At 35.4% G+C, this 26,281-nt stretch overlaps 1 protein-coding gene across 1 annotated transcript in view; it reads right to left on the reverse strand.

Moving 5' to 3' along the window:
* PTPMT1 (protein tyrosine phosphatase, mitochondrial 1) overlaps positions 1–26,281 on the reverse strand; it is a 32,942-nt gene that overhangs the window by 2,295 nt on the left and 4,366 nt on the right. The window contains exons 3-4 of the mRNA XM_083137761.1: positions 25,651–25,842; positions 15,704–15,842 (exon numbers count right to left, since the gene is read on the reverse strand). Coding sequence (XP_082993887.1) covers positions 15,720–15,842; positions 25,651–25,842 — 315 coding nt within the window. The 3' untranslated portion in view covers positions 15,704–15,719. The remainder of the gene's footprint in view (positions 1–15,703; positions 15,843–25,650; positions 25,843–26,281) is intronic.

A 26,281-nucleotide genomic window follows, 5' to 3' on the forward strand; every position in this document is an offset into this window, starting at 1 on the left:
AGCAGTCAAACAAAATCTACAAAATTACACATTCCACTACTACATGCATAGGTAACTGAAAGCAAACAATACAACAGAAAGTAATTCAAAATGAGCCTTATGAAATTACACTTTTATTAACTATTTTTGTTTACATTACAATAATTACTCCTTTCACTGCTCTTAGGTTGGTTTTAAGTTTTTATGCAAGTGGACAGAGGAATTTCGTACATCTGAAAGAGTAGCAATTCTTTTTTATTGTTTACTAGCAATAATAAAAGTTACCAGTTGTATTAAATATATTGCATTTAAGGTTACAATGTGAGTAAAAAAAATGAAAGTTCCCCATGCCAAGAAGGCATGTACAGGGATGTGGAAATAGGGGCCCCACACATTCATGATTGCTGTCATTTTTGGAGGTGATGTGATCAACACCATGCTCTAGACACCTTCACTCCCCTGCCCCCAGGTACCCATTTATTATAGGTGAACCTCAGAGTCACTTCGAGGTGAGAAAAGTTCCAACCTTACATCACCCACCCTGGTAATCAAAAGTAGGTCTCTTGCATGGTAGCCATATGACCTACTTACTGACTGGACAATCACAGCTATAACTTCCGTGGTTGATTTATTTTGTGAAAAGAATTTGAACATTTTTTTCTATTCATTGCAGTGAGCTGAGGCTTATCCACGATTTTTTATCTGTGGTGGTGGGGAGCAAAATTTTAAAAGGAATTTGGCCTCCATGAAAATTATGTAGTGCAGAGGGGGGGGTTGATTTGCGGACGACAGTCGTTTTTGTGTTAAGTCTACTTTATGCACAGATAGGCTAATTGGGACTGGACCTACAGTTTAAAGTGAGATCCTAACCACTATGTGCCTCCACTGGGTATCGAACCTGGGACTCCTTGATTACAAGACAAGGGGGTGCGGATAAATTGCTGTAAGTTGTTCACATTCTTGAACTCCCTCAAATTAAAATTAGTGTACGTATGCGAAGTGTACTGGCAACATTGGCCATGTCAAGAGTGCAGTGCCAGGTGCGCCGACATCTGGCAATATTATTCAATTAATTTCCATACGAAATAAAAGATTTGAACAACTCTGACAATATATTTTTACTTTATCAACTGGCAATGATACTCGCATGTATCAGTTCTGAAGCTAGACAGAGCCAAATCAAAGTGTTATGTACTGAAAACAACCTCCAAGAGATAACCACCACTGTCACAAATAGTACGTACAACAGTCCAAACTAAGAGATGTTTTAGGAACGTGCATGCAATTATGTATGAATCTACCATAAGATTTTTTGAAAGAACAGTTTGGTTAGATCTAGAAATGAGAGAATGCAACTTGATAAATATCGTGCTGACTACATGACTGGTTCAATCACTTACGCCAGTTCGAATTGGCACAGAAGCTAAATACAAAAGTATGTAGTATGTATAACATCACTTCGCATCAGACAACTGACAATCCTATTCAACACGCTTATGCAATATATCTACAGATATACAGGGTGAGTCTTTACAACACCATTTACAGTATGTGATGTTTTGCTCTTTTAGGTCTCACTACGGTGATCCAATATGTCAAAAAATTGCATTTTCTATCCTGTATATATGTAACCTTGCAATACAAATTTGTGGTTGTCATGAACATTTATTCTTTTCTTGAAAGACAAAATGTCCTGAACAAACAGCAGAGACTCTGCAGGCTGAAGTTTCTGTGTTCAACCGCTCATCCTAAAATCATTAATACAGTATTGGCCAAATAATTGGACTCATTGTAAAAAAGAAGCACATTTCCTTGTTTTGAAAGTGTTCTAACTAAATATATATGACGATTGTTATAACTTTTTATGGGATTAAACTGTTTGTCTGCTTCGATATAATCTTCTTTCCCACAATCCTTTCTTTTACTGTCCCAAGAACAGACGGCAGCATGATTCTTTGCATATTCGCAAAAATGCCTGGAACAATATGTACATTGTTTATTGTGTTATTTATGCAATTTTTTGGTTATAAAAAAGGAAGTAATATTAATTCTGGTTGTTCTAAGGGTGGTCTTTATTTGTATCTTCGGAGCCACATGCAATTTCATAAAACACAAGGTTTGAAGTTTAGGAAAAAAAAGTGAAAAGGAATTGTACACAAACAATGATTAAAATTGGCTCAAAAAGAGCCAAAGGTGGTCATACGAAGTACTGACAGTGCTTGCAGTGTGTATAGCAATGCAATGTGCATCACAAAACATTAAACCTGTCAAATTTCTCTACATACAGTGAGTTAATCTGAGTTTCATTTTTTCTACTAATGAGTCCAATAATATGGCCAATACTGTAGTGTAAAGATGGATTTCATAGAGTCGTATGAGAAACAGAGAAACATAACTAATAAAATTCAGCTCCTCTGAACCTCTGAAGAGTCACATCGACGTGTCTTCACTTCTAATCCTTAGCAGTACGGTGGAGTCATGTATCTCCAATTCACTGACTCCTTTTAAGAGTCCGACATATTCCACCTCTCCTGGTTCTCACATGACAATATGTTTGGTCCAGAAGTATTGACACTCTACTAGTTACAAATCTATCTGTAGTGTGTGGAAAAAAAATCTGACAAAAAATATAACTGGCAGTGGGAACCATGAATCTGTGCTGCATGGTTGCAAACATGCAGGATAGAAACTGTTGTTTTTCGAGGTTTTGTAGCTGCAAAACAAGGCCTCCTTGGAAAGAAACATTACAAAGAAAATTTGTTTACCTTAATGTCCTCCAAGGACTGTGAAAGTTTGTTCATGTACAACACCACCCTATATACAGCAAGACTTGGAAAGTTGCCAAAGATAAAATCTACATTAACAGCACCAGCAGAAAAGAGCTGTCATACAAGATGTGAAATATCATTTATAGAAAAACACAGATTCAACAATTTCCTTCAGAGGCCCTTCCCCCTTACAAGAGTTATAACTCAGATCATATCGCGCTGTAAGTATTCACTTGATTTAATAATGATTCGTAATTTTGTACAACACCACCATGACTGTATTGCATTTCTGTCAATTTAGTCAATTTGAAGGACACAGAAACAATGCCTCAATAGAGATTCAAACTCCTTTACAACTATGTTACGGTGAACAGCACAACCACAATTTTTTTCACACACAAATTTTTTATCACATTACATAAAACATAATGATAGATGGTTTAGGCTCGAATATCTCAATGGCTTCAGTAAAATAGATTTACAGAATGAATACAAAAATTGAAACTTTACATCGACAATCACAAAGCCTTTGTTGTAGAAATAATTTGCTTCATTGCATTTATCACACTTTGGAAGACCTTTGTACACTGTTGCAGGAAGATTTTTTTAATGCGCAATGAATACTGTAAATCCAAGGAATTTGTTACAATGTACATGCTCTTGAGGTGTAAATACACTGAATACACAGATATAGAACCTTTCATAAAATTGCTTTACTGTAATTTTCAAAAAAAGTGCACAACATTCAATATTGTCCTTATTTTGAAAATTTGTACTGTAGAATCACATTTCTTTTTGCAGTTGCATGTAATTGCATACAGACACAATATACATTCACATGAATTATATTTTTAATTTACTAGAGGCAAATTGTTTTATATTAGTAAAGCATCAAGTGTGTTTCACTGCACAGCAATTTTTACACATCATAAAATAACAAGAACTGACTTCTTTACGATACAGCATCCAATTAAAAAATAGAGTATTTTGGTATTTGTTTCCATAATGTTTTTGAATATCAAGAAATTAGCTCTGCAGACAAGTATGGTAATATGAAACGTACCACAATACTTTTTACACAATTCCGTTACTGATAATTTGACATTCTCAAAATCACTAAATGTTACATATATATAACACAAGTTTCAAGATTATTGGGAGTATTTGTCCTGTGGCCAGCATATGTAATTTATTCATGCACTATAAATAGTTATTATTTTTCTTACTTCCTCCATTATATCTGAAATATTATATCATGTTACTATATATTCATAACTCCTTTCAGATATTTCTGGTTAATTAACCATTTTACTGTAAAAAGACAAATTTTATAGGGAAAAAGTTTATGTAAAAAACACTGTAAAAGCAATGTAAAAATTCAGAAACTTGCATATTCTTAAGTTTTTGAATAGTCATTGCATAATTAATGTACTGGAGAACTTTGAAAGGTGACTTGAAATTTCAGAAAATCTTTTTCTTTCAAAAAAATAAAAAGCGTTTAGGGAACAATGAGTGAAACTTGTATCAATTCAGCAACGTTCAACCACAACAAATTTCCATTTGGGACAGCTAATTCAACAATGACTGCAAGAAATAAAATTGCTAGATCCATACACAATACAGCAACTGGACTACACATCGATTTGAGCAACTGTTTTTTTTGTCTCTATTCACACAACGGAACAAACATTTCAGCATACAAGTTGTTAAAAGCCTCTTTTTAAAATCACAAATGGCAGCAAAACCTGCTCATACATACATAGCTAAAACCATACAAGACAACAAATATACATATTTAACCACAAAATTCAACATGCAAAAATCCATACAAGATTACCAGCACGCAGATTGAAAATTGTCTTGTTGGCATGTATATAGCAAATACTGCTACAAAACACACGAATGAAGGAAAACACTTATATATCAATACCTCACTATATAATATAAGATCTCAACTCTATCACTTGACTTTTCTCATATAACGTATCTAGGAACTACTTGTAAGTATGTCAATATAAAATGCAATATAGCTGCATTCACATATATATGTATATTGGTAAAAATTTCAGAAAAATATGTCGAAAGATTATATTTTTATATATATATTTCTAACCATATATATTTTCAAATTGCTATAAATCTATGGAACCCTGATTTCATGATTTATAAATATATATTTTTTTAACACTAACTGTTACAAGTTGTAAGTAAAGCTTTTACAGACACTGAATACTCATGTTACCTATTAAATATGTGGCAAGAATATCCAAAAGTTTAAGATATATGTACATTTCCTTGCACAGAAAGTATTTTTACAGAGTTTGAAAGATTAACGATCGTCAACTTTATATTCACTTGCTGTGTTACCTCCTTTTAGCATTTACAGAAATTACTTACACTGCAAGCTTTATGAGAAATCTTAACATTAGGATCAAATCCCCTATAACCTTTAACGGGAGCACATTATAAAAAACTATCAATTTTATAATTTCATGGTTGCAAAAATATAAAAGATGCATCAGGTTGTAAGGATATAATATTTATCTGCCAAAAAGCAGCATGTGTATGCTAGTGAAGATATTTGGATAATACCATGCTACACAAATACTCCTAAATCCAGAAGAAGGTTTAAATCTTTAAGTAATAAAGTTAACTTGTATTATTGTTTATTATTATTTCCACTTTCGATCATGCATCTTGCTTTTTACTAGCAGCAACGTTGTTGATTAATAATCAAGGCAGTTTTTTAAAATAAATTGAACCCCATCTTTGCTCTCGTTTCCTTAGTTAGGACAACTTTGAAATAAGCAAAAAAAAAAACTCTATTGAATTGAAAAATTCTCGTGACATCTGAAAGTTTATTTCATTTGGGGCAGTTATAACAGGGAAATGGGAGTAGAGATTGGTAAATTCCAGGAAAGTTTTACGAAGCACAAGGATATACATATATCATCCTGCATGGGCTAAAAAAAACTGCAGTCAGAGAGTAATGAGTACCCCTCCTTGAATTGGTCCATTATTCCAACTACACCTACAGATTGACCCCTACATTTTAGTCAGTGACACCTCCCTTACAAACACACACAAGTCCTGATTTCATGCTCTAAAAATACGAATGTAGCAAGACAAACGCTAAATTTCTAACGATCCTTCCCTACAACCAAAAATACCTCCATAACATCAAATTATTTTCCTGCCGTGGTTATAAGCAAAAATTCAAGTTGACCATTCTGTGCAATCCTTACCAAACATTCAAACATACCACAACTGTTGGATATTCTTAGCCAATTGTCAAAAGATCTTACATCCAAAGCTTATGTAAACTACTAAATAACACAATTAAGTTTACGAGTAAATTGAAGCAGAGAGCATATTGACACTTTGGCATGAATCAGTGAATATGCACAAGCAAAAAATACTCTCATACTTTACAAATCTACATTTCAGCAACCATATATTGTCATTGTAATTATCTGGTCTGAATAACACAGATATTGTTATTGTCGTCAGCGGAAGACCATATCAGACAAAGATTAAAGTTGTATTGTCAATAAAAACATTACTGCAGCAAATATTGTAAATACAATGTGAACCCGAGCACCATAATGTTAACCAAGCAGCATTTTGTGCGCAAAAGCATTTGTATAAGATTTCCTTTCATAGTTTTACACACAATATACAGACACAATAAGTAGTTATTGTCAATGATCTTTTAACTGTATAAGGTGTAGAGTGAGTCTACAGTGACAATGAATCGTTGAGAGAGGAATAGTGAAGCAAGGCTGTTGTATCATGATTTCATATTGTTTCCTGCTGAAAGCTTCAACCTCGTTGAAGCAGGTATATTACCACAATGCCTGTTTGTATAATGATCATATACAGACTTTGGAAAGCTACACACATTCAAGGGTGACGACCAGTCTGTACATGTCACTAGAATGGCAGATAGTTTCCTGCATGAAGCAAATTTAATCTATAAAACTAGGATTTCAATGCACAATAAAAAATGCAATGATGCCACAAAAAAATGCTCTATGACAAACTCAAGTGCTCATTTCACCAGCCCTGGATTGCAATGCATTACTAACATACGCAGGATGTCAAAGCAAAGTGACTGACGATTGTCTCTTAACAAACCGTAACAATGAAAAGTTCCTTTTCACCCCTATTGATACTATAGATCGACCACAAGGAAAAAAAACCTTGGGACGAAAAGTACCCACGCAGCTTTCCCTTCTTCCCTCCACCTCGGGCTATAAGGAAGCATGGTCAACTCTCCCCCTCCCCTACTCACGGGGGTACGGTGCACAGGACTCGCGGGTCTGCGCAGGTTGTTTTGCTCGTGGTTCCACTATATAGGCACATACTTGAAGCAAAGAACGTCACCACCTTGCAAAAACCCTAGTAATTCTCCCGAATATAAGAAAAAAATCTCCAAACAAAACATCAGCAATTGAACATACTGAACCCTTAATTTTGGTTCTAAACCAAACTCATTTTCTTGGCTACTTATTTGCACATGAACGTTTTCTAAGTCACTTTTTTACTAGATCCAGAAGGAAGGATTTACCAGATTTCCTGAAACCAAAAGTTTTCTGAAATTTTCATACTGGCAATAAACAAGTGGGTTGCTTCTTTAAGAAAAGCACGAAGAGATGTCTATCTTGAAACCATAAAAACCAAGACCCTAGTAATTCTCCCGAATATAAGAAAAAAATCTCCAAACAAAACATCAGCAATTGAACATACTGAACCCTTAATTTTGGTTCTAAACCAAACTCATTTTCTTGGCTACTTATTTGCACATGAACGTTTTCTAAGTCACTTTTTTACTAGATCCAGAAGGAAGGATTTACCAGATTTCCTGAAACCAAAAGTTTTCTGAAATTTTCATACTGGCAATAAACAAGTGGGTTGCTTCTTTAAGAAAAGCACGAAGAGATGTCTATCTTGAAACCATAAAAACCAAGACAATGTTTTTTTTAAAAAAAAAAAACATTAAAAATGCACTAAAATGCTATGAAACTCCCTAAATACGCATTATTCTGCAAAAATAAGAAAAAAAAATGCACCATCAAAGATGTTCCTTGTTTGGTTCCTTTTGTAATGAAATCCATGAACATTTAATTGAGCAATGTATTGCACTTTTTTTAAAAAAACAAACAAAAGTGCAAATCATCAAAATCCCAGCCTATTTAATCTCCAAGTTACCTGCATGAAGCAAATGTAGTCTCCAAGTTACCTGCATGAAGCAAATGTAGTCTCCAAGTTACCTGCATGAAGCAAATTTAGTCTCCAAGTTACCTGCATGAAGCAAATTTAGTCTCCAAGTTACCGGCATGAAGCAAATTTAGTATCCAAGTTACCTGCATGAAGCAAATTTAGTCTCCAAGTTACCTGCATGAAGCAAATTTAGTCTCCAAGTTAACTGCATGAAGCAAATTTAGTCTCTGCGGCAGAAATAGTATGCAATACAGCCCCATAAGAGCACATGTAAATTTTGATGCAAATCCTCACCCGTAACAAACATAACATAATTGAGGTACTGTGCATCGAAAGTTCATTTACAATCTCTGATTATATCTGAATAGAATTCCAAATATTATATTGGCATAATCACTTCATTTTGCCACCTCGTTAGCAATGGCCAATTGAGTATAGCTAATACTCAAGTGGAAAGAACAAGTGGAAAGAACAATGTGCAGCTGGCAAGCAAATTGTATCTATACTCCTACACCTGCTAGCATTGATTGATTTGTTGTTTTAAGTCCACTTTATGCACAGAAAGGCTAAACGGGACTGGACCTACAGTTTAAAGTGGGATCCGAACCACTATGTGCCTCCACCAGGTATCGAACCCGGGACCCCTTGATTACAAGGCAACGACGCTACCACTGCGCCATCGAGGAGGCCCACCTGCTAGCAGAAATATGTAGACACAATTTCACCTTCAATTTGCTTCAACAAAAGATTGCCATTAGCTTTGACATTGACGTCGTTGAAACGCATTCTTCATGCTATTGAATACTGCTCTCTTTCTATTAAAAGAAACACAAACACATGCCATTGCTTCACTATTTTACCTCCAGTGCTGATTTCAGCAACATATTAAATGCTTGTAAAAATGTTAGAGAATTAACAGTCCAATAGTCATTTTTAAACATACACAGTAAAAGTATATATCAATGTTGACATCCACCTTATAAACATTGAAAAGGCTGTGTAACAATATATATCACCCATGTTTTCTTTGCAACAGTAATTTTTGTTTTTACATTAAAATATGACAAGATGTAATGAAAGCTGTAGTTTGTGAAACAAAGTCAACATTTAGGTCACATTTATGGTCAATTAAATTTATCTGGAAGAATGATTCAGGGTGACTCATTTATCGTGAGACCATTTGAAATATTATATGTTCATTATTTTACGAGTGTATAAAGTATGTGTAGAAAGTTGAACTAATAAGTGTATGGAATTTTGACCAGAGAATATGAATAATAAAGCTGTAGCCTTAAAATGTGTTGCCAACTCAGAGCCTAAAATGAGAATTCCTTGTAGATAACTTGATAGTGTTACCATCTACAGTACATAAAGTGTCTATTTTCATCTTAAATATGATAATTGGTGAATAATCTCAAATTTCTTTAATCTAATCAGTGCAATGTGTTGATGGGTAAAACAGCACCAACCTTTCTATTTACATACAGCTCCTCTTTTTCAGAATCATCTCCTGTTTACAACGTTGCTCGCTCTGCAGTCCACATAGCATAGAAGAGCACTGTTTCACATACACAGGAGGTTTGCTAGGGCTCAATTAAGGTTTAACAATACATGGTTATTTGCAGGTTCAATACAGCCTTAGCCTGATAGCTCTACTTCATAACAACATGAGACAAAGCAATCCTATGAGAAAAGAATGTCAAATCTATTTCAATGGCCTCACGATTAGGGCTGAGCCGATACCAGTGGTATCGATATCGGAAAGTATCAGTTGGAATTCATCGACCAATACCAGCCGATACTTTTCCGATATATTGGTCTTTCACGGGGACCGCAAAAATGGTACGCAACAGTGTCTAATTATTTTGGAAATTTTGCAAAATTCAAACTTTCTTTTTTATTTTGCACTAATGTTGCACGAAAAACTTTATTTTGTGATTACATACTATCTATTTTCATATTCTGATGAAATCCTTGAATATTCTAAACTAAATTTTTTGGTAAATTAATACATATAATTGGAAAATAATATTTACGTACCAATATTGATCAAAAATTAATTATTTGCAATTTTCAGGTATTTGTATTGATGGGAATCTGTAAGAGTATCGGTTCAAAGTGATATCGGCTCAACTCTACTCACGATAAATGAAATATCCAATTGTAGCTGTAGTACAAATTGAACTAGAAAACTTCTGTTGAAAGGAAGCAAATCATGCAACTAGAAACCAAATAAAAACATTAGAACTGCATGTGATACAATAATACTTCGCATTTTTGCAAAGCTGAGGTTCATCTCCCAAAAACTCATAAAAATGAAAATATTGAGCAAATATTGACCATTGTTGAACACATGAGATCTTTCACTAAGATTTCACATTGTTAATAACAACAATTTACCAATTGTATAACATGTAAGCTCTTTTTGGTAATCAGCAGTTTGGTAGAGACAATTTGTCTACCATTATTAATTGTCTTATGCAAACAATCACTTTTACTTAGCTGCAACAATACAGACAATATTTCTTATTAAAGAAGCAACACTCATTTCATTGGAATCACTGAAAGCAACCAAGTATGCAACCACATCTACCTTCTCCTATTTTAGATTAATATTTAATGAATAAAAAACTATCGTTTCACGAGTGCTACAATCTTGAATCCACATTATTATAAATGTAGAACCTATTTTCAGTTCTATAGTGACCTATTACTTCCTAATCTTTATATAATTCTCATACTGGAAATATCAACTCTACTTAAAAGTCTATCATGTAATAGGGGTCATACAAATTATACATACATAACAATACTACACGTATGAAACAGGAGTACCAGAATTATAATGTAAATATTTTTTAATTTGTATTTTCCAAATATTTCTATGTTAACTGCTCTACCTTACTTTGAACACTACAAAAGGATTGAAAGTCAATTATAATTTCTAGTTAACATTAATCGTCGAACACAAAGATACGATATGAAGAAAAAAATTACAATTAGATGACTAAATATGAGAACATTCACACATAAGAAAATAATGTATTTGGTTTTAAAAACCTACAAAAAAATAATGCATTTTGTTTCTCTTCTTCTATAATACAACTACACAATGCATTACAAACAATTTAAAATTCAGTGTAAAATAACTATGTTAAATTAATTATGAATTCTGGACACAACGAGGGTATTGCAATAAAATTTCAAAGTGCATGAATAGCAAGTATGAATTCTTCCTAATCATGTTTTGCTTCTTCAGGATTTTTCAATGCTACGAGTCCCAACATTTTCTGTCCATGTGCTTACATATTCATGGTTACCACTGACTACATTCTTTTTATGTCAAAGTGACAAAATTTTTGGTATGATATGGACAGATAATGACTTCAATCTAGTGCATGTTGATAAAAGTACAACTTGATTGAACACAGTAAGAGAAGTAACTTCGCACTGATGGGAGTGTCTGCTGGCACTTTCACTTAGTGCATACTATTGTTATGGAAGTGCCAGCACAAACTCTGTCGTATGGTATACTAGTACATACAGGATGGAGTTTTTACTAAGGACTCATAGCAGTGAAGAAGACCTCAATCAGCAAAACGTCACTGATAAATGTTGTCCTCTAAACCAGTGTTTCTCAACCATTAGGCCCTGGCATCAATTATACCGGGCTCCAAGAGGTTCTCTTGAAGTTTGCAACTTGCAGCCTGAGCTGGCAATCACCTGGAAAAATGGTCTTTCATTTGTGTTTCTACTGCGATAAGAGGAAATGCTTTTGCAAAAGCGGAGGTGATTGACAAAACAATCTAACCAGGTTGTGCATTGCTTCCCGCCTCCAAATTTGGAGGTTGATGGTTGGGCTTTCTCGAGTTAGAGCTACAAGGGTGAAGCAACTTGCAGCCCAAGCTGGCAACCATGTGGAAAGTTGGCCATTCGTTCGAGTTTCCACTGCAATAACAGGAAATGTTTTCGTGACAGTGACTGAACGATCGAACGGTAACTGGGGTGCACGTTGCATCCTGCCTCCAAATTTGGAGGTTGACAGACTGGCACCACAGTCAATTTAGATTGTGCAGGAATTTTCATTAATAAAAGAATTGTTAAGTGGAAATATTCTGATTAATTGGAATTCTTCGGTATCTGAAGTGGAACATGCCAATGAGAATCAGCATTTACCAAATGAAGTGCATGATATTGGCCAGAGGAAATTAAAAGATTTTATTCGATCCACTCTTAAATTAATTTAAACAAAATGTTATACTTGTCAACAAGCCTAGACATAATTGAACGAATGCTCTCTTGTTATGCCATAATTTTCATTAATATTAAATTCCACGCGTACCTATTAATTAACATATAAAGTTAAAAAAAATTGAAAGGTATTTACGAGTAAACTTATTGGGATCGGGGCATAGACTTTTAAAACACGAATTTACCAGGCCACATGCTCACGAAGGTTGAAAACCACTGCTCTACACATTCTTGTGTGTATAAAGGGACTATTCAGAACATCCTGGTTTTGCAGAATTCTGCTAACCACAAACGACTTGAACTAATTTCAAAGATATCTTTCAAAGTTCACTCAAAGCTTGCGAAACTAAGAATAATGCCATTAATACTTACATTGAAATATTCTTCGATAAGGATTAACATGATCATGTTTGTGTTACAGAATTCACAACTAACTTAATACAGTTATCTCTACACGTAAAATCTTTAAATTAAACTTATTCAGCAAAATTCAAGTAGCACAACTGCTACAAAGAAACCTCATGATTGTTTACCAAAAAGTTTGGTGTTTTCTTTCAAATCTGAATATCGCCACGAACTACATAACTTCAACCACACTGATTGTTTGACTACATACAATTCATTTGCAGAGCAATTGACTATGCTATACTTTCTTCCCTACTTGGCAAAATACATAAACATAGGCATTCTGCAAGTCTTTACACACAATAATTCGGCAGCAAAAAATTCATCAACATTGTATATTAAATTTCACGATTGTGACTTCACCTCAAAAACAGAATCACAAAATGTGCATAGTATATCGTTGCAACAAATGCTGCATTATTTCACACATTCAATGCAAATAGATTTTGCACAATGCAAGCTCTATATTTAGCAGCATCCCAATTGAAGATAGGCCTATGTAGTATCTACATGATTATAATTGACATATATACTTGCCAGGCAGCGGTTTCCATATTTTGGAAATACCCCACATTCCTTGTGGCTTTTGACCAATCATGTTCCTTTAAATGCATTTTAGAGTTTATATCATGGCATGCATAACCATCACAGAAGAAAACTATTGTTAAGGTCTGACTGGACCTTCAGTCGACACCAGGGTGCTTTCCAAAAACTGCCATGATATTCCAAAATCTTTCGTCATCTAGATATTATCAATAATTATCAACTTGAAATTATTGAGAATATCTAGACAACAGAAATGCAAACCACATGAAGATTCACATAAACTCTTTGGAAGGAGTTCTAAGCTTATGGAACTTTTCAGATTTTGGCATATCAGTTTTCCGAAAGGAGAAAAAAATGAAAGAAAAGCTGCCCTGGTGTCAGACAAAGGCCGATCCAAGTCTTAAGAGCATAATTGAAGTAACAGGATAATGAAACATTATAGAAGAAGAATATTATACAGGGCTGGGCATGAAATACCGGCCTGCCTCATCTTCTCAGACATTCTCAAAGTATTATTTCTTCTACATTCACCCATTCCACTACTCTCTCCATCTGGCCACATCACCCCTCCTGCCATATCTGCACCTGTTCTTGATTTTGAAGCACATTAATTTAGGAGAAAGTTTAGCTTCAGACCAAACGAAATACAGGGTTTTTTGTGCCCAACCCCGTATATTAGGGATGGATATATGTAATTTTGGCTGATACCAATAAAATTCCAAATAGTTCTTGATGACCTGAATGGTTCACTTACCTCCTTAATAAATGAAGGGCTTGGGTGTAAAACATGGTGACATTTTCATAATTTTTTGATTTACAAAGTAAAATGTGCCATTCTTCAATTTTCGAGTGTAATTGCCATGTCATACAACTTGCATTGGACTCAGTGAAGCTATGTGGAATTGGAAAAAACAACACGAAAACAATTTATCTACAGTATAGCTTCTAATAACCTTCTTTCTTAATGAACTTCAGAAATCACCAAAACGTCACTTACCATGTTTTACATCAGAGCCCTTCAAATGTAATACAAGATGACTACAATGTAAAAGAAGCTACATGTTTAGACATTTAATTTTTTTTAAAGTAGGGAACTGAGATTACATGCTTATATTCATAAAAATAACAACAAAATGGCAGAATATTGAAATAAAGTATAAGGTATTTATAGATATATCATATTGGTAAAATTATCAGCAATTTTACCAATAAAATATATACACCGATATCAGCCAAATCTGGTAGAGTACCGATCAATCTGTCCAATCCCTAATACATATACAGATATACGTGGACACAGACAGAGATCGAAATGAAGCAAATCAACAGATCAAAAGGTAAAAAATAAATCACCTTTCTTTAACAGTTTTAACAAATGCTCAAAAAATATAACAAAGCATTTATTTATGAATATATATACACACACACATACATAGGGTGTCCTAGTGACAGGCACCTAAAAATAATCCAAAACTATGCATCACAAAATCATGCACTTTGCCATATTAACAAGGCAAACCATCCAACTATCCTCTCAGCTGTTTAGAGGCCTGATGTGCATATCATATTTAGCTAGACACAGAATGTATTTATATTTTATTAGTTATTTAACAGTGCTTTGTGGTGAACATGAAAGGTAATTTGATATTATAAACAAGAGAACTTAACACACATTATCTAGCCAGGTATTTAACCAAGAACATTCAGCAGCATATGTCTAGTCGATTGGTTATTTAACCTGGAATAATGTAGACATCTGTAAGGCTTAACAATGCAAAATACATGCTGTGGCTACAGTCAGGCTCAACATGCTATAAAACAGTTGGGACAGGAGTTAAAAAATAATAAGATAGAGATGCACAGTTTCATAAAGATTATCCAATGAAATCAGTTATGTGGAAAAAATGTTATTTTTGGTACCTTTCGGTTGGACACCCTATATACAACATAACTTATTTTTTTAAAAATGCATTTCTAATAATAAAAAAAATGTTTTATGACATGAAATTCATTCACAAAACGCTTAGTAGAGAAAATTTGGAACTCCTAGCGACAAGTGCAGATTAAAAAATAACTCCACTGCTTACAATACAGAAGGATATTTTCATATTATATACAGAATGTAAAACATGAATTATATAAGACTAACAATACTGAATCAAAATAATTTGTGCATTACTAGTGCAAAAACAAAAAAAAAAAAAAATAAGTAGTGCTGTATACTGCAGCTATACCAAATCTACCTCCCATTAAAAGAAATAAAAACAAATTATGTACATCAAATCACTCCTTATAAACATCATACTGTCATAAGAAAAATATTATTTTGAAATAATTTATACAAAGTGCTAGTGCATTAATAGTGCTATGAAAGAAATATTACGACTACTGTTAGGTTTGATGTTAACCGTTACAAAAGCACATTTTGTGTTCAGAGACCATCCCGGGTGGTGACTAGCTCATGCATTAGTACCCAATTAGAAGTTAATTAATTGTGCGCTCCTGGTGCAGGGTGTTCACAATCTCCTCACCAGGTATCTCTTCCTGTCATCTGGTCACGTTTGACTCGTAGAAGATCTGTAGTGCTTCCCACTGCTTCGATCGCAACAGGATGTGTGGCCTTCTGTTTTTAATCCACTCCACTGCCTGTTCTGGGCTCCAGCCGTTCTTCTGTACAGAAAGTTAAAATACAATGAGTAAATTCTTTGTAATTATGCATGATACTACTACGGTGGAGCAGCCACCAATACTGATAGTTGAAAATTGTAACAATTCGAAAAGTTTACGGTTCTAACAAGAACATGAACAAAATTTTCAATGTGGCATTTTGGGAACGTGTGATTCCTGAAATGTTACATTGAAAATTGTGTTTATGTAAAGGTAAAGTGTTCCCCTGTGCCTAGCACCATGCCATGAAGGCGTATAGGGGGTGTGGGGGTAACGCCCCACACTTTCTTGATCCGGTCGTGAGTGGGGGTGATGTGATCAGCATCACGCCCCTGACCGCCTTTACCCCCCAGGGTTTCCCCCAGGTACCCATGTTATTCGACGCTGGGTGGGCACCGGAGCCGCTTCCATAGTTAGAAAAGTTCCCGGATTTGAACCGGCCGGGGATTGAACCCGGGACCTTTAGCATGGTAGTCAGACGCGTTACCGACTAAGCCACCGCGGCCACGAAAATTGTGTTTATGTGGTTGTAAAAACTAAACTATTTGAAGATAAATCATTGGAACCAACCACAGCAATATACCAGTTTTACTTGATATTATTCATAATTTCAACTGAGATAATTATTAAGTTACATACATTTCCATTTCTCTCCATAATGTTGTTGCACATGTATTTTGCATAATTTCCAGGACTGTCTTGTTATATTATTGAAGACTCCAGAGAAGTATCGGCCGATTGTCACCAGTATTGGCTCAGCCATAGTTACTATACTTGTCATTTAATTGTTACTACATAACGTGCAATTACACTGAATCAATATGAAAGGATCATTCATGGGGTTCCCACAGACTCCTGGATTTTCTAAGTTTATTCAGATCAGTGGGGTATCCTGAAAATTGACCTGTATACCCCCATCTAGATTAATTACATACAATATAAACAAAACAACAATGCAGGCATGCAATTAAAGAAAAACTCAGAGTCGGACAACTTCAAACTTTCGGATAATTTTCATATTATTTCCCTTTTCACTGAAAACTGGACCTAGACTTTCCTTCATCAAGGGAAGTTTGCTTTCATGCAGCAACACTGCCTCTGCCAAGCATGGAACAGAAAGCAGGAAGAAACAAGCAGTTATCTCCCACTAACATTGTTTGCAACATGTTTTTCAACAGCCATTCCCCACTTTCTTCTCATCTCCTTCACCCTCCCCATCCCCACATACAACCATGGTGAAAAAGTGAGCTTCACAACACCATTTCCTTCATTTTTAAAGATGGCGCCTCCTTCACAAACTTGCACCAGTGAAGAGCAGTGGCCTCTTGCCCTCTGGAAGCCAAAAACTTACAAAAATTCTCTGGCAAATGAAAATTCAATGTATCTATGCACGATTACCATGCCAGCAATTTTATGAATGGAGGGAGAAGTACGACAATGGCTTCAGTTTGCGGGCAGATGGGTGGAAAGACCTTTGCAATAGGTCATAAGCAGATCCCAGATTTATAAGCACAATCAAACAGTAAAATAAGCAAGTTAATAAGCACAAAAAAATGAAAAAAATAAGCACAAAAATAAGTATAAACAAATACAGGAAAATCTGAAAAAATATTTGTTTATTAGATTATTATTATTCAAAGCTATTACAGTATGTTTTCATGCTTCAGTTCATCACGAATATTACGAATTACAACTTGAAAAGAGTGGTACATAGGTTTTGCACAATGTGGATTCATCTGGCACCCCTTTGTTTGTGTATTTTTCTAAAACTTAGGAAGCTGCGCATTATTCAATTTTCACAACGGAATGCCGGCACTCACTAATACTAAACACAAGTCTTTGGAAAATGTATAACTTGAACTCGATTGTTCACCTACATTGCTTGTAATCAGTTGCTGATTTAACTTAAGTTCTTCTTAAGAGTGCCCTGGAGGTTGGCATCAAAAGAGTTTTCCTGCCCCGGTGCGATACAGAGACACCTAGCGACATATCAGGGAACTAGGAATTCTTTTCGGTTGTGTCCTAAACCAGAGGCCAGAGCACAGGCCGTGGCCAGAGGACCTCCCCCTCATGGTGGAAAGACTTTCCACCATGCCTCCCCCTGCCTTCACCACCCCCTCCCTTCCATGACCGCTGCAAAAGGTCACCACCTGTTTCATTTCATTCTGGTTCTGGCTTCTTTCAAGATTTCTCCACTGGCAAAATATTCACAGCTGGCCCTTGCGTGGAAAGTGGCCACGGCAAATAGTCAGGACCTTCACAAATGAGATTTGGATTGAATAAATTTTGTTGATTACAGTGGCTGCTATAATTATGTGGAATTTCTCTTAGTGCGGTTGAGATTATAAATTGAGAGTAAAGAAGGAGGTAGAGATTATCAGTTGAAAGTAACGACGAATCAAGTAAGAATAACTAATTGGAAGTACGCTGTGGCTGTGTAGTCTTGCTAATGAACCGTGTTAAAAATGTAAACATAAACATTGGTGAGGTCTTGCCCGGTCCCCCCGGAACTTCCAGTTTAGGCCAGTTCCCGTAGTTTCCAGTACAGATTCATCGGCATATGGAGTAAGAAATGAGTGCTTGTTTTCATCAATTGTGCGACGTAAAGTTCTACTATGAAAGAGTGGACGTCAAGAATCCGTCGGATGATCAACTGCAGAGCAGATTATTAAAACATGACGTGTCTTTGTGGCCGCCAGTTGTATAGCATACTACCACTACGTATCTCATGTACACGCACGACGAATTGAAAATGTACGAAAGTTTAGATATATTCAATTATTTTGTAAATGGAAAAGTGAGGGAAAGAGAATTCTATAAAACTAGTGATATTATTATATTATAAAGTATGCTTAAGTGAATCTTTGCCAACAAATCTGCAGAAGTAATGACACATGCAAATGCTAGTAAATATGTGTGCTTTCAACTTCACCGGGAGAACCTATGATATGACATGCCATTTTCAATTGCATGGATTTACTTCAAACAACAAGGGAGTTTTCAGACTGAAGCGACATCGAGATTTCACACAGAAGCATTCGATCTGAAGAAAACCATTCATCACGCTTGCGCAAATAACAGACTGGGGCAACACAATGCACAGTATTGAAAAGACGGCCCAGTCCGAGCAACATGAAAGCAAGAAGCGACACCTACAATTTGTCATGTCGCTTTAATTGGGAAGGTGTTGTTTATTTTTTTAATGTTGGTTTCCAAGAGACACGTATCGCTTCAGTCTGAAAGCTTCCTTTTGAACCAATTCACCACGAGAAAATGCACGTGTCGCTTGGACTGGTCTGTTTTCTCAGTACTATGCATCATGTCGCTTCGGTCTGTTGTACTCGTATGCAAGGTGGATTGTTTTCTTAAGAATAAGGGGCCGTTGCTTGTCGCTTCGGTGTGTAATGTCCGTGCTACTTGAAAGTGAATCCTCAGTGATCAAAAAAATGTATCGAACCGAAGGGACGCGACAAGCTGCACTTGTCGCTCAGATTCTCAATGGCGTGTATTGTGCCACCTGAGACTTGATTTCCCATGCACGGTAAATGCTTATTTATAGACTAAATGGGTCTGTGTTGCTTGTGACTTCGGTGTGAACCACTGCTGTTCCGTGTCGCTTCAGTTTGAAACCCTACTAAGAGCCGTTCTTTTCACCACAACACAATACGCAGATAAGCGATCAACATGCTTGAAACAAAATGCAAGTCGAACAAATCCTTTCCGGGTACCAATCCTCTTTTCGTTCTGCTTGTATCCACAGGTTTCGTCTCTCTACGTCCTTCGGAAACCTACGAAGTGATACTTGACTCAAAAAATTTGTTTCCGATCGAACTGTGCAACCATATGCTATGCAGCTGACATGCTATTTCCTTGTAAAAGAATCTCCCCTTTGCCGTATCATATTATCGTCCATAGCACCGTAAGCGTAACCGGATGTTCCAGGGGAGCCAGACGAGTGCACATGCTCCACAATAGCTCCACCTTTAACACCGTCTATATAAGGTGTAAATGTATAGCATACCAGTGGCAGTAATAACGAGGCAGATGCATTTTTTTTGTAGGGGGTTCCTTGTGGATACAAAATTTGTATCTAATAGTAATAAGCACAAAAAAATAGTAACAGTTATTATTTTAACTACTACGAACAGTGCTGATAATAATTCGAGATGGACGGCAGCGAGACTATTTTGAATTTAAAGAAAAAAGTCTCGGACATGCGGAATGATCTAAGGATAATCAGAAGATGCGAAAGACAAACCAATGGAACAAAATGTACAACTACAGTAGTAGCAATGATGTAAGGAAACGAATGGGTAAACATTGAACTTACATTTTATGTATTACCCATCTTAAAAACAGCTCAAACGTATTTGAAACTTTCTACATGTTATTTTGCATCATTATGACACGTGTTTCCCTCGGACTAATATTTATTGTTGTTAATTTCCTTTCTTGTTGCACAAATGTTTATTGCTCTTTCCAGTTCTAGAAATACTTTTAATGTTATTCATAATATCTTTAATTTTCTGCGTGATTTTTGTGTTATTTAATATTAAGACCTATTACTGATGATGTCACAGAATAGTGACTCACCTGTATGTATATATCTTGTAAGACCTGATGCTGTGGTAATTATGGACTCGTGAGTTTGACTGGCCGAAATATCAGGAGAAAAGTTGTTACGCTTCTTCCAGGAGACTCGAACCTGCACGCATCCCGTAGCTGGAGCCCAAAGCATGACGCCTTAGACCGTACGGTCACGATGCAGGACAGTAGGTCCGTAGCCAGAATTTTATTTGGGAGGGAATGCTCATCCCTTATCAGCAGCTGCCATCTAAGGGTGAAAAAGTGAGGGAACCCCTGAAGATGAGTTTTTGTTTCCTAATTTTGATTTGGCAAAAGGAGCTCTCTCACTGCACCAAGAGCCGTCAACCCTATGCCGGTGGTTTGAGTATCTTGAGTTTGAGTTTCTGTAAGTCTACTTTGTGTATAGATAGGCTAATCGGGACTGGACCTACATTTATAGTGGGATTGAACTATTGGGCGTCCACCAGGTACCGAACTCTGGACCTTTTGACATTTCGAGGGTCATCTTTACCATTACGCTAAAGGGGAGGCAAAAATATCTGAAACTAAGAAGACATTTTGAATGGACATGTAGAATGTAGGAGGCAGGGTTCGCGCTGAAGAGGAAGAAGACTGAATTCTCCCTCCCCTTTCCTAACCTGTACATCTCTAATGTAATTCTCAACCAAGCCAAGAATTTTGTCCTACATTTTATGTCACTTTTGTTATTGTTAATGAAGAATTCAAATTAATAATTTGTCTATAAATCTCAAGTTAGCAAGTCAGCCAAAATTATGTTTTTATACTAAATTTCACATTAATTGAAGATTTGCAAAGAAACAGTAGACCTTTTCATGATCCTTCCATTCCAAAAATAAATGTTTTGTAAGAGTCACATCAAGTTTATGCTTGGAAGTAGTGAAGTTCTAGGAACCACACACACACATATATGTAAGCAACAACAATAGTAGGATATTGTAATTTGCACAGTATGTGATTTGTGAGCGGAACAAGCATGGGAATTTAACGAATTTCCTTTGCGAATCATCAATTATGTATGCATCTGTGTGTGTACGTATTTCCTACCTGCACCATTGACTCACGAAGTACTACATGTCAGGTAAAACTATCGAAATGTAAAAAGAGGAAGCGTTACCACCCTCCCTGCCTTTTCTACATTTTATTCAAATCGAACACGAGGCACATATCTAGATATATATTTCGGAGGGGCATCCTAACGTAATGTCTCAAAATAATAATATTAATAACCATTCTGTGCTTATTTACGCATTTCCTTCTAGGAAATTGAAAAAAATAATGCAATTTGTGCACATTTATCGAACTGAAATTGCATAAATGTGTCGTACCCAAAGTTCCATACAGTAAGTTCACATCTACTTCAGGTTTTCCGGAAATTTTTTGTCCTAAAATGTTATATTCAACAAAATGCAAAAAAGCCACGTTAAATTTAAGAGCTTTCCACGGCGACCTTCGCCAAACTCCACCTCCCTCTTAAGCCTCTCCTTAAGACGTGTTGTATTAATATGTTGCACAATGCCATATATTTCTTCTTTACAGAAACACTCTTTTCACACACAAAACAAAATAACATGTTGCCGTCCTCACTAAAAATATTATTTTCAAACTCGTTTACATATTTGCGTAACAATGCTAATTGAGATATTTTTGTGGGTGGCATTACATAACTTAATTACAGCATCGAAACAACGCGTGATCTTTAACTAACACAATGCAATGCATTATGCAACTCTGCAACTGGGTGAGCTAATAGCTGAGAACTTGCGGATTCACCAAGCACCACTTGGAATGGCATGACTTGGATCGCGTCAGCTGGCATACGAGGAAAAGAGGCCGGGAAATTCCCATGCTGCTATTTAGAAGCATTGATCTAGTCATTCCCATTCAGTCGTGTGACTGAAATAGGATTAAAATATGACAGATTTGGGTAAAATATGCTATTTTAAATCGAAATCACACAATAAGCAAACAAATCCGTCTCCTGCAGAAATAAGCATGTACAAGCACTTTCAACCTTAGTTAAATAGCTCTTCAAGGTATGTAATATGAAGTATAACCCTTCTTCTTATCACTAGAAGTCTGGAAAAGAATATGCATTTCGCTTATCAATATGACTTTTCACTCTAGTCATAAGTGACTGCGCATGCATCCCAAAGATTACTCTTCCTGAGACATACAGGCACTATCTCAAGACTTGAAAATATATGTGGATCAGCAATGGATATATACTAAAATTCAGCAACTCTACATGCAGGAATCTACTAGATAAAAAAACCAAACCAAAATTTCATTTGACTGTCCCTTGTATATAATGCACAATTACCCATATATTAAAGCTAAATGAATAAAACACATATGGCCAAAGTTGGTTTACCACATGTAAAACATGCCACTGATTCATATACATTTCCAGAGGATTCTGGATAGACTAAATTTGGCTTAACTCCATTTTCACCATGTTTTATGGGTATATGTATGAAACCATGAGCTACATTTATAAGTAGGGCTCGGAAATAGATGACCTAAAAAATCTCAAAAGAATGACCCTAACATTAGTAAAAAAAAAAAAATTACAAAAAAATACTTTTGCTCTTAAAATTAAAAATTACAAGAAAGTAGTTTAATAAATAAAAAATAACCCATGGTGATTTAAACTACAGAAACAAAGCGAAAGAAGCAGTTAAGGCTGGTGTAGTTTTTGTATATTTCTACTTCAAGGTTTACTGTACGAGTCACTCATCTTCTCACAGTGGGCCATGCATGACAGAGTAGTTAGTCATCATCATGCTTGTTCAACAAGCATCAGGAATTAGGCGATAATAGTGGCCAGCAAAGGAACTTCAAAGCAGTCTTCACCCAAAATATTTTAAGTTTGCTGGATCCACTGCCACAGATTTCACTTAAAAATAATATTGTGTTCTTGCATTGGCCATATTCCTGATTAATGGCCTACTTGCTAAAAAGACCATGTTAGGAAAGTTAAATATGTAAGTTATTGTAGCAAATGGATTTAAAATTCATGGAACAGGGAAACCGCAAAAATAAACCTAAAAAATTATTAAAAATGCTACAAAGACTGCAAAAAAATACTGAAAAATGACCCAAAAGCCAAAAAATGCAAAATAAAAGCAATGTTTTCTAATTCTTACTGAAGGAAAACAGACTACTATCAGGTTTAGCATTCTCTATGTGGTTCAGAAATATATATGACTTTTCATTAACTTCCGAGGCCTATTCATAAGCATTTCTTCTTATGCACGAATGACACGTTATTTTTGTTATTTCAGGGTGGCCCCTCTACGACCATGATAAAATTCAAGAATCATTCCCAGTTTTCAAAGTGAACTTTCCAAAAATTCAAGGCTACAAGCAATGTTTTCTCTATTTCACCTTATGTATTACCACCTCTCAACACCCACACATAAGCACACCCAAATATAGTAACAATATAATGGGTCTGTGCAATTCCAATGTATCCAAAATTTAATTTAATTATACCATATATTTAAAACATTTAATTTGAGGTCCGTAGTTTAGATTTGCCATTTCACATGCTCAGACTCCAAATACATCTACAAACACAAGTCGTAAATATTACAGTATATATTTTTATCTGCGAGAAATTGTGTAAGAATTATAAACTGTGAAAAACTCGCCCTCAGGGTATTTATAAATATGTATAAACTCAATGGAATTTGGATTAATAAAAGTTGTAATTTTTCATGTCTACTGAAAAAAATTCAAGTAGAATTCACACATAATTCCCGGAGCCAATAATTCACGCAGAATTCCCGGTGAGTAGCCACCCTGTATTTGTTATCATAATGACAAAGATGATTAAATGAAACTGTTGGACACACAAAGAACATCCACGCCAGGATTCAAACTAGAGAACTTTGGTGGAGCGATCGAAAGCCAACACTTTAATGTACTCAGCCACTGTACAGGTTAAATCAAATAAGCAATGGGGACCGCTGCAAGACAGCTTTGTCTTCCATGCAGGAAAAAAGGTTCGAAAACATTTATGAAAGTCAAAGAGTAATAACACAGAAGACACCATGATAATGAACCACTCTGAATACTACTTTACGTAAGAAAAGAAATCAGCATGACAAACACTGCTTTACAGAAATGGCACTTATATCTCAATGTTGACCTTTCCAGAGATCCAAATCGTGAATATTTGTCAGCATTTTATCTGAGGCACTGAATCATTTCAGGTTATCTTGATGACATAGCGAGTCTTTGTTGGGTTTCTATTTAAAGCAGAATGCATAATGACTAGAGGCACATATTTTTGGTAAATAAAAAAGCAAAATTTCAGTGCAAAAACAGTCAATTTTGGGTTCAAAAGCGGTAAATAAAATAAAATTTTGCTGTTATAGCAGTGAAAAAGCAGTGGTATAAAATAACATTTTGGTTTCAAAATTGCGAATATTACTAAATTTGATTTAAAAACTGCACTTATTACAACATATCCCTTTTAGTTACCAGAATATTAAGATTATTCCTGTATAAAAGGTTCCATGGTTACTTCTCAAATATTTACAGTAGAATTAATTAATTTTCCGTGAATTGCATAACTCATAGGATAATTCAAAATTCAGAAAGTGTCGCATCGGTAAATAAACCCTAAACTTTGTGTTTAAGAGACTATTTCGCATTTTGCAATTTATTTTGCATCATTTCATGACAAACAGGATAGGAAAATGCACCTGACACCTTTCAGAAACGTGAACAATTAAAATCACTGTGTGAAATATGCATGCCTCTATTAATAATATAAACAATAGATATATTGTTTTGTAATTCGAGTATGTTAATATCTTTAGAGATATACTAATGAACAAAAGAGACAGAACTGAAATATAGTGTATAGTTTTCAAGATATGGTGTGTTAATTCAGCCAAGTGGTCCAAGCAAATTTCGAACATCGGGCCTTTGCATCCGCATCCCTCCTGGACCCTTAATTGTCAGACATTGCTTAAAATGTTGCTTTTTACTCATCCTTGCATATAGAATTCAATTTTCTATCCCATAATATTATCAGGTAACTAAGGGGAGCAAAGTACTTTTTCAAAAGGCACTTGCCAAGGATAGAACCAGGGACCCTGCGATTACAAGGCAACAGAAACTCCACTACATTATTCGAGAAATGATGGATGGAATACCTTGCATAATGATACAAAAATAAAATGATCATTACCATCATCAAGTAGCACCCGACCAGTGTTGCACTTCTCGTACGACCAGCTTTGCAGTGCACATAAACGCTGCCTCCATACTGTCTAAATTTATTAATAAAATTCACTCCCTTTTTCAACTTCTCTTGGCATGGGGTTTCAAATATATCAGTTGTACTTAATTGAAGAAATTCAACTCCGTGTTGTTTCCACTCCTAGAACAATTAACGAGAAATCATTATTTAAAAACAAAAATGGAGGCAGGTTGTACAAGGTAAAGATAGTAACTACAACTAATGCGTTTGCATAAAAACTTTCATTACCTTGATAATTTACTACAGAACCTTAGACATAACACCAATATACGCAAAAATGGGAAACAATAGAAATTACAAATTGAGAGTATGATAATTATGTAATGCCAGGCTCCATGGCAGAGTGATCATTGTAGTGTTCTACAAAGCCACAGGCCCTATGATGGAACCATCAGAAAGACATTGTGTTGCAATCAGTTCAAGAAATAAAAAAAACATAAGTTAATTTATAACAATAACTCTACACAAAATCTATTGTATCACCTTATTGTTATGCATACATTATAATATTGTTTGAAACATGTATTTTTGACATGTTTAATGATTTTTCAATGTTTCC

The sequence above is a fragment of the Lepisma saccharinum genome, chromosome 16, assembly GCF_977018435.1.
Source record: "Lepisma saccharinum chromosome 16, izLepSacc3.1, whole genome shotgun sequence".
NCBI lineage: Eukaryota > Metazoa > Arthropoda > Insecta > Zygentoma > Lepismatidae > Lepisma > Lepisma saccharinum.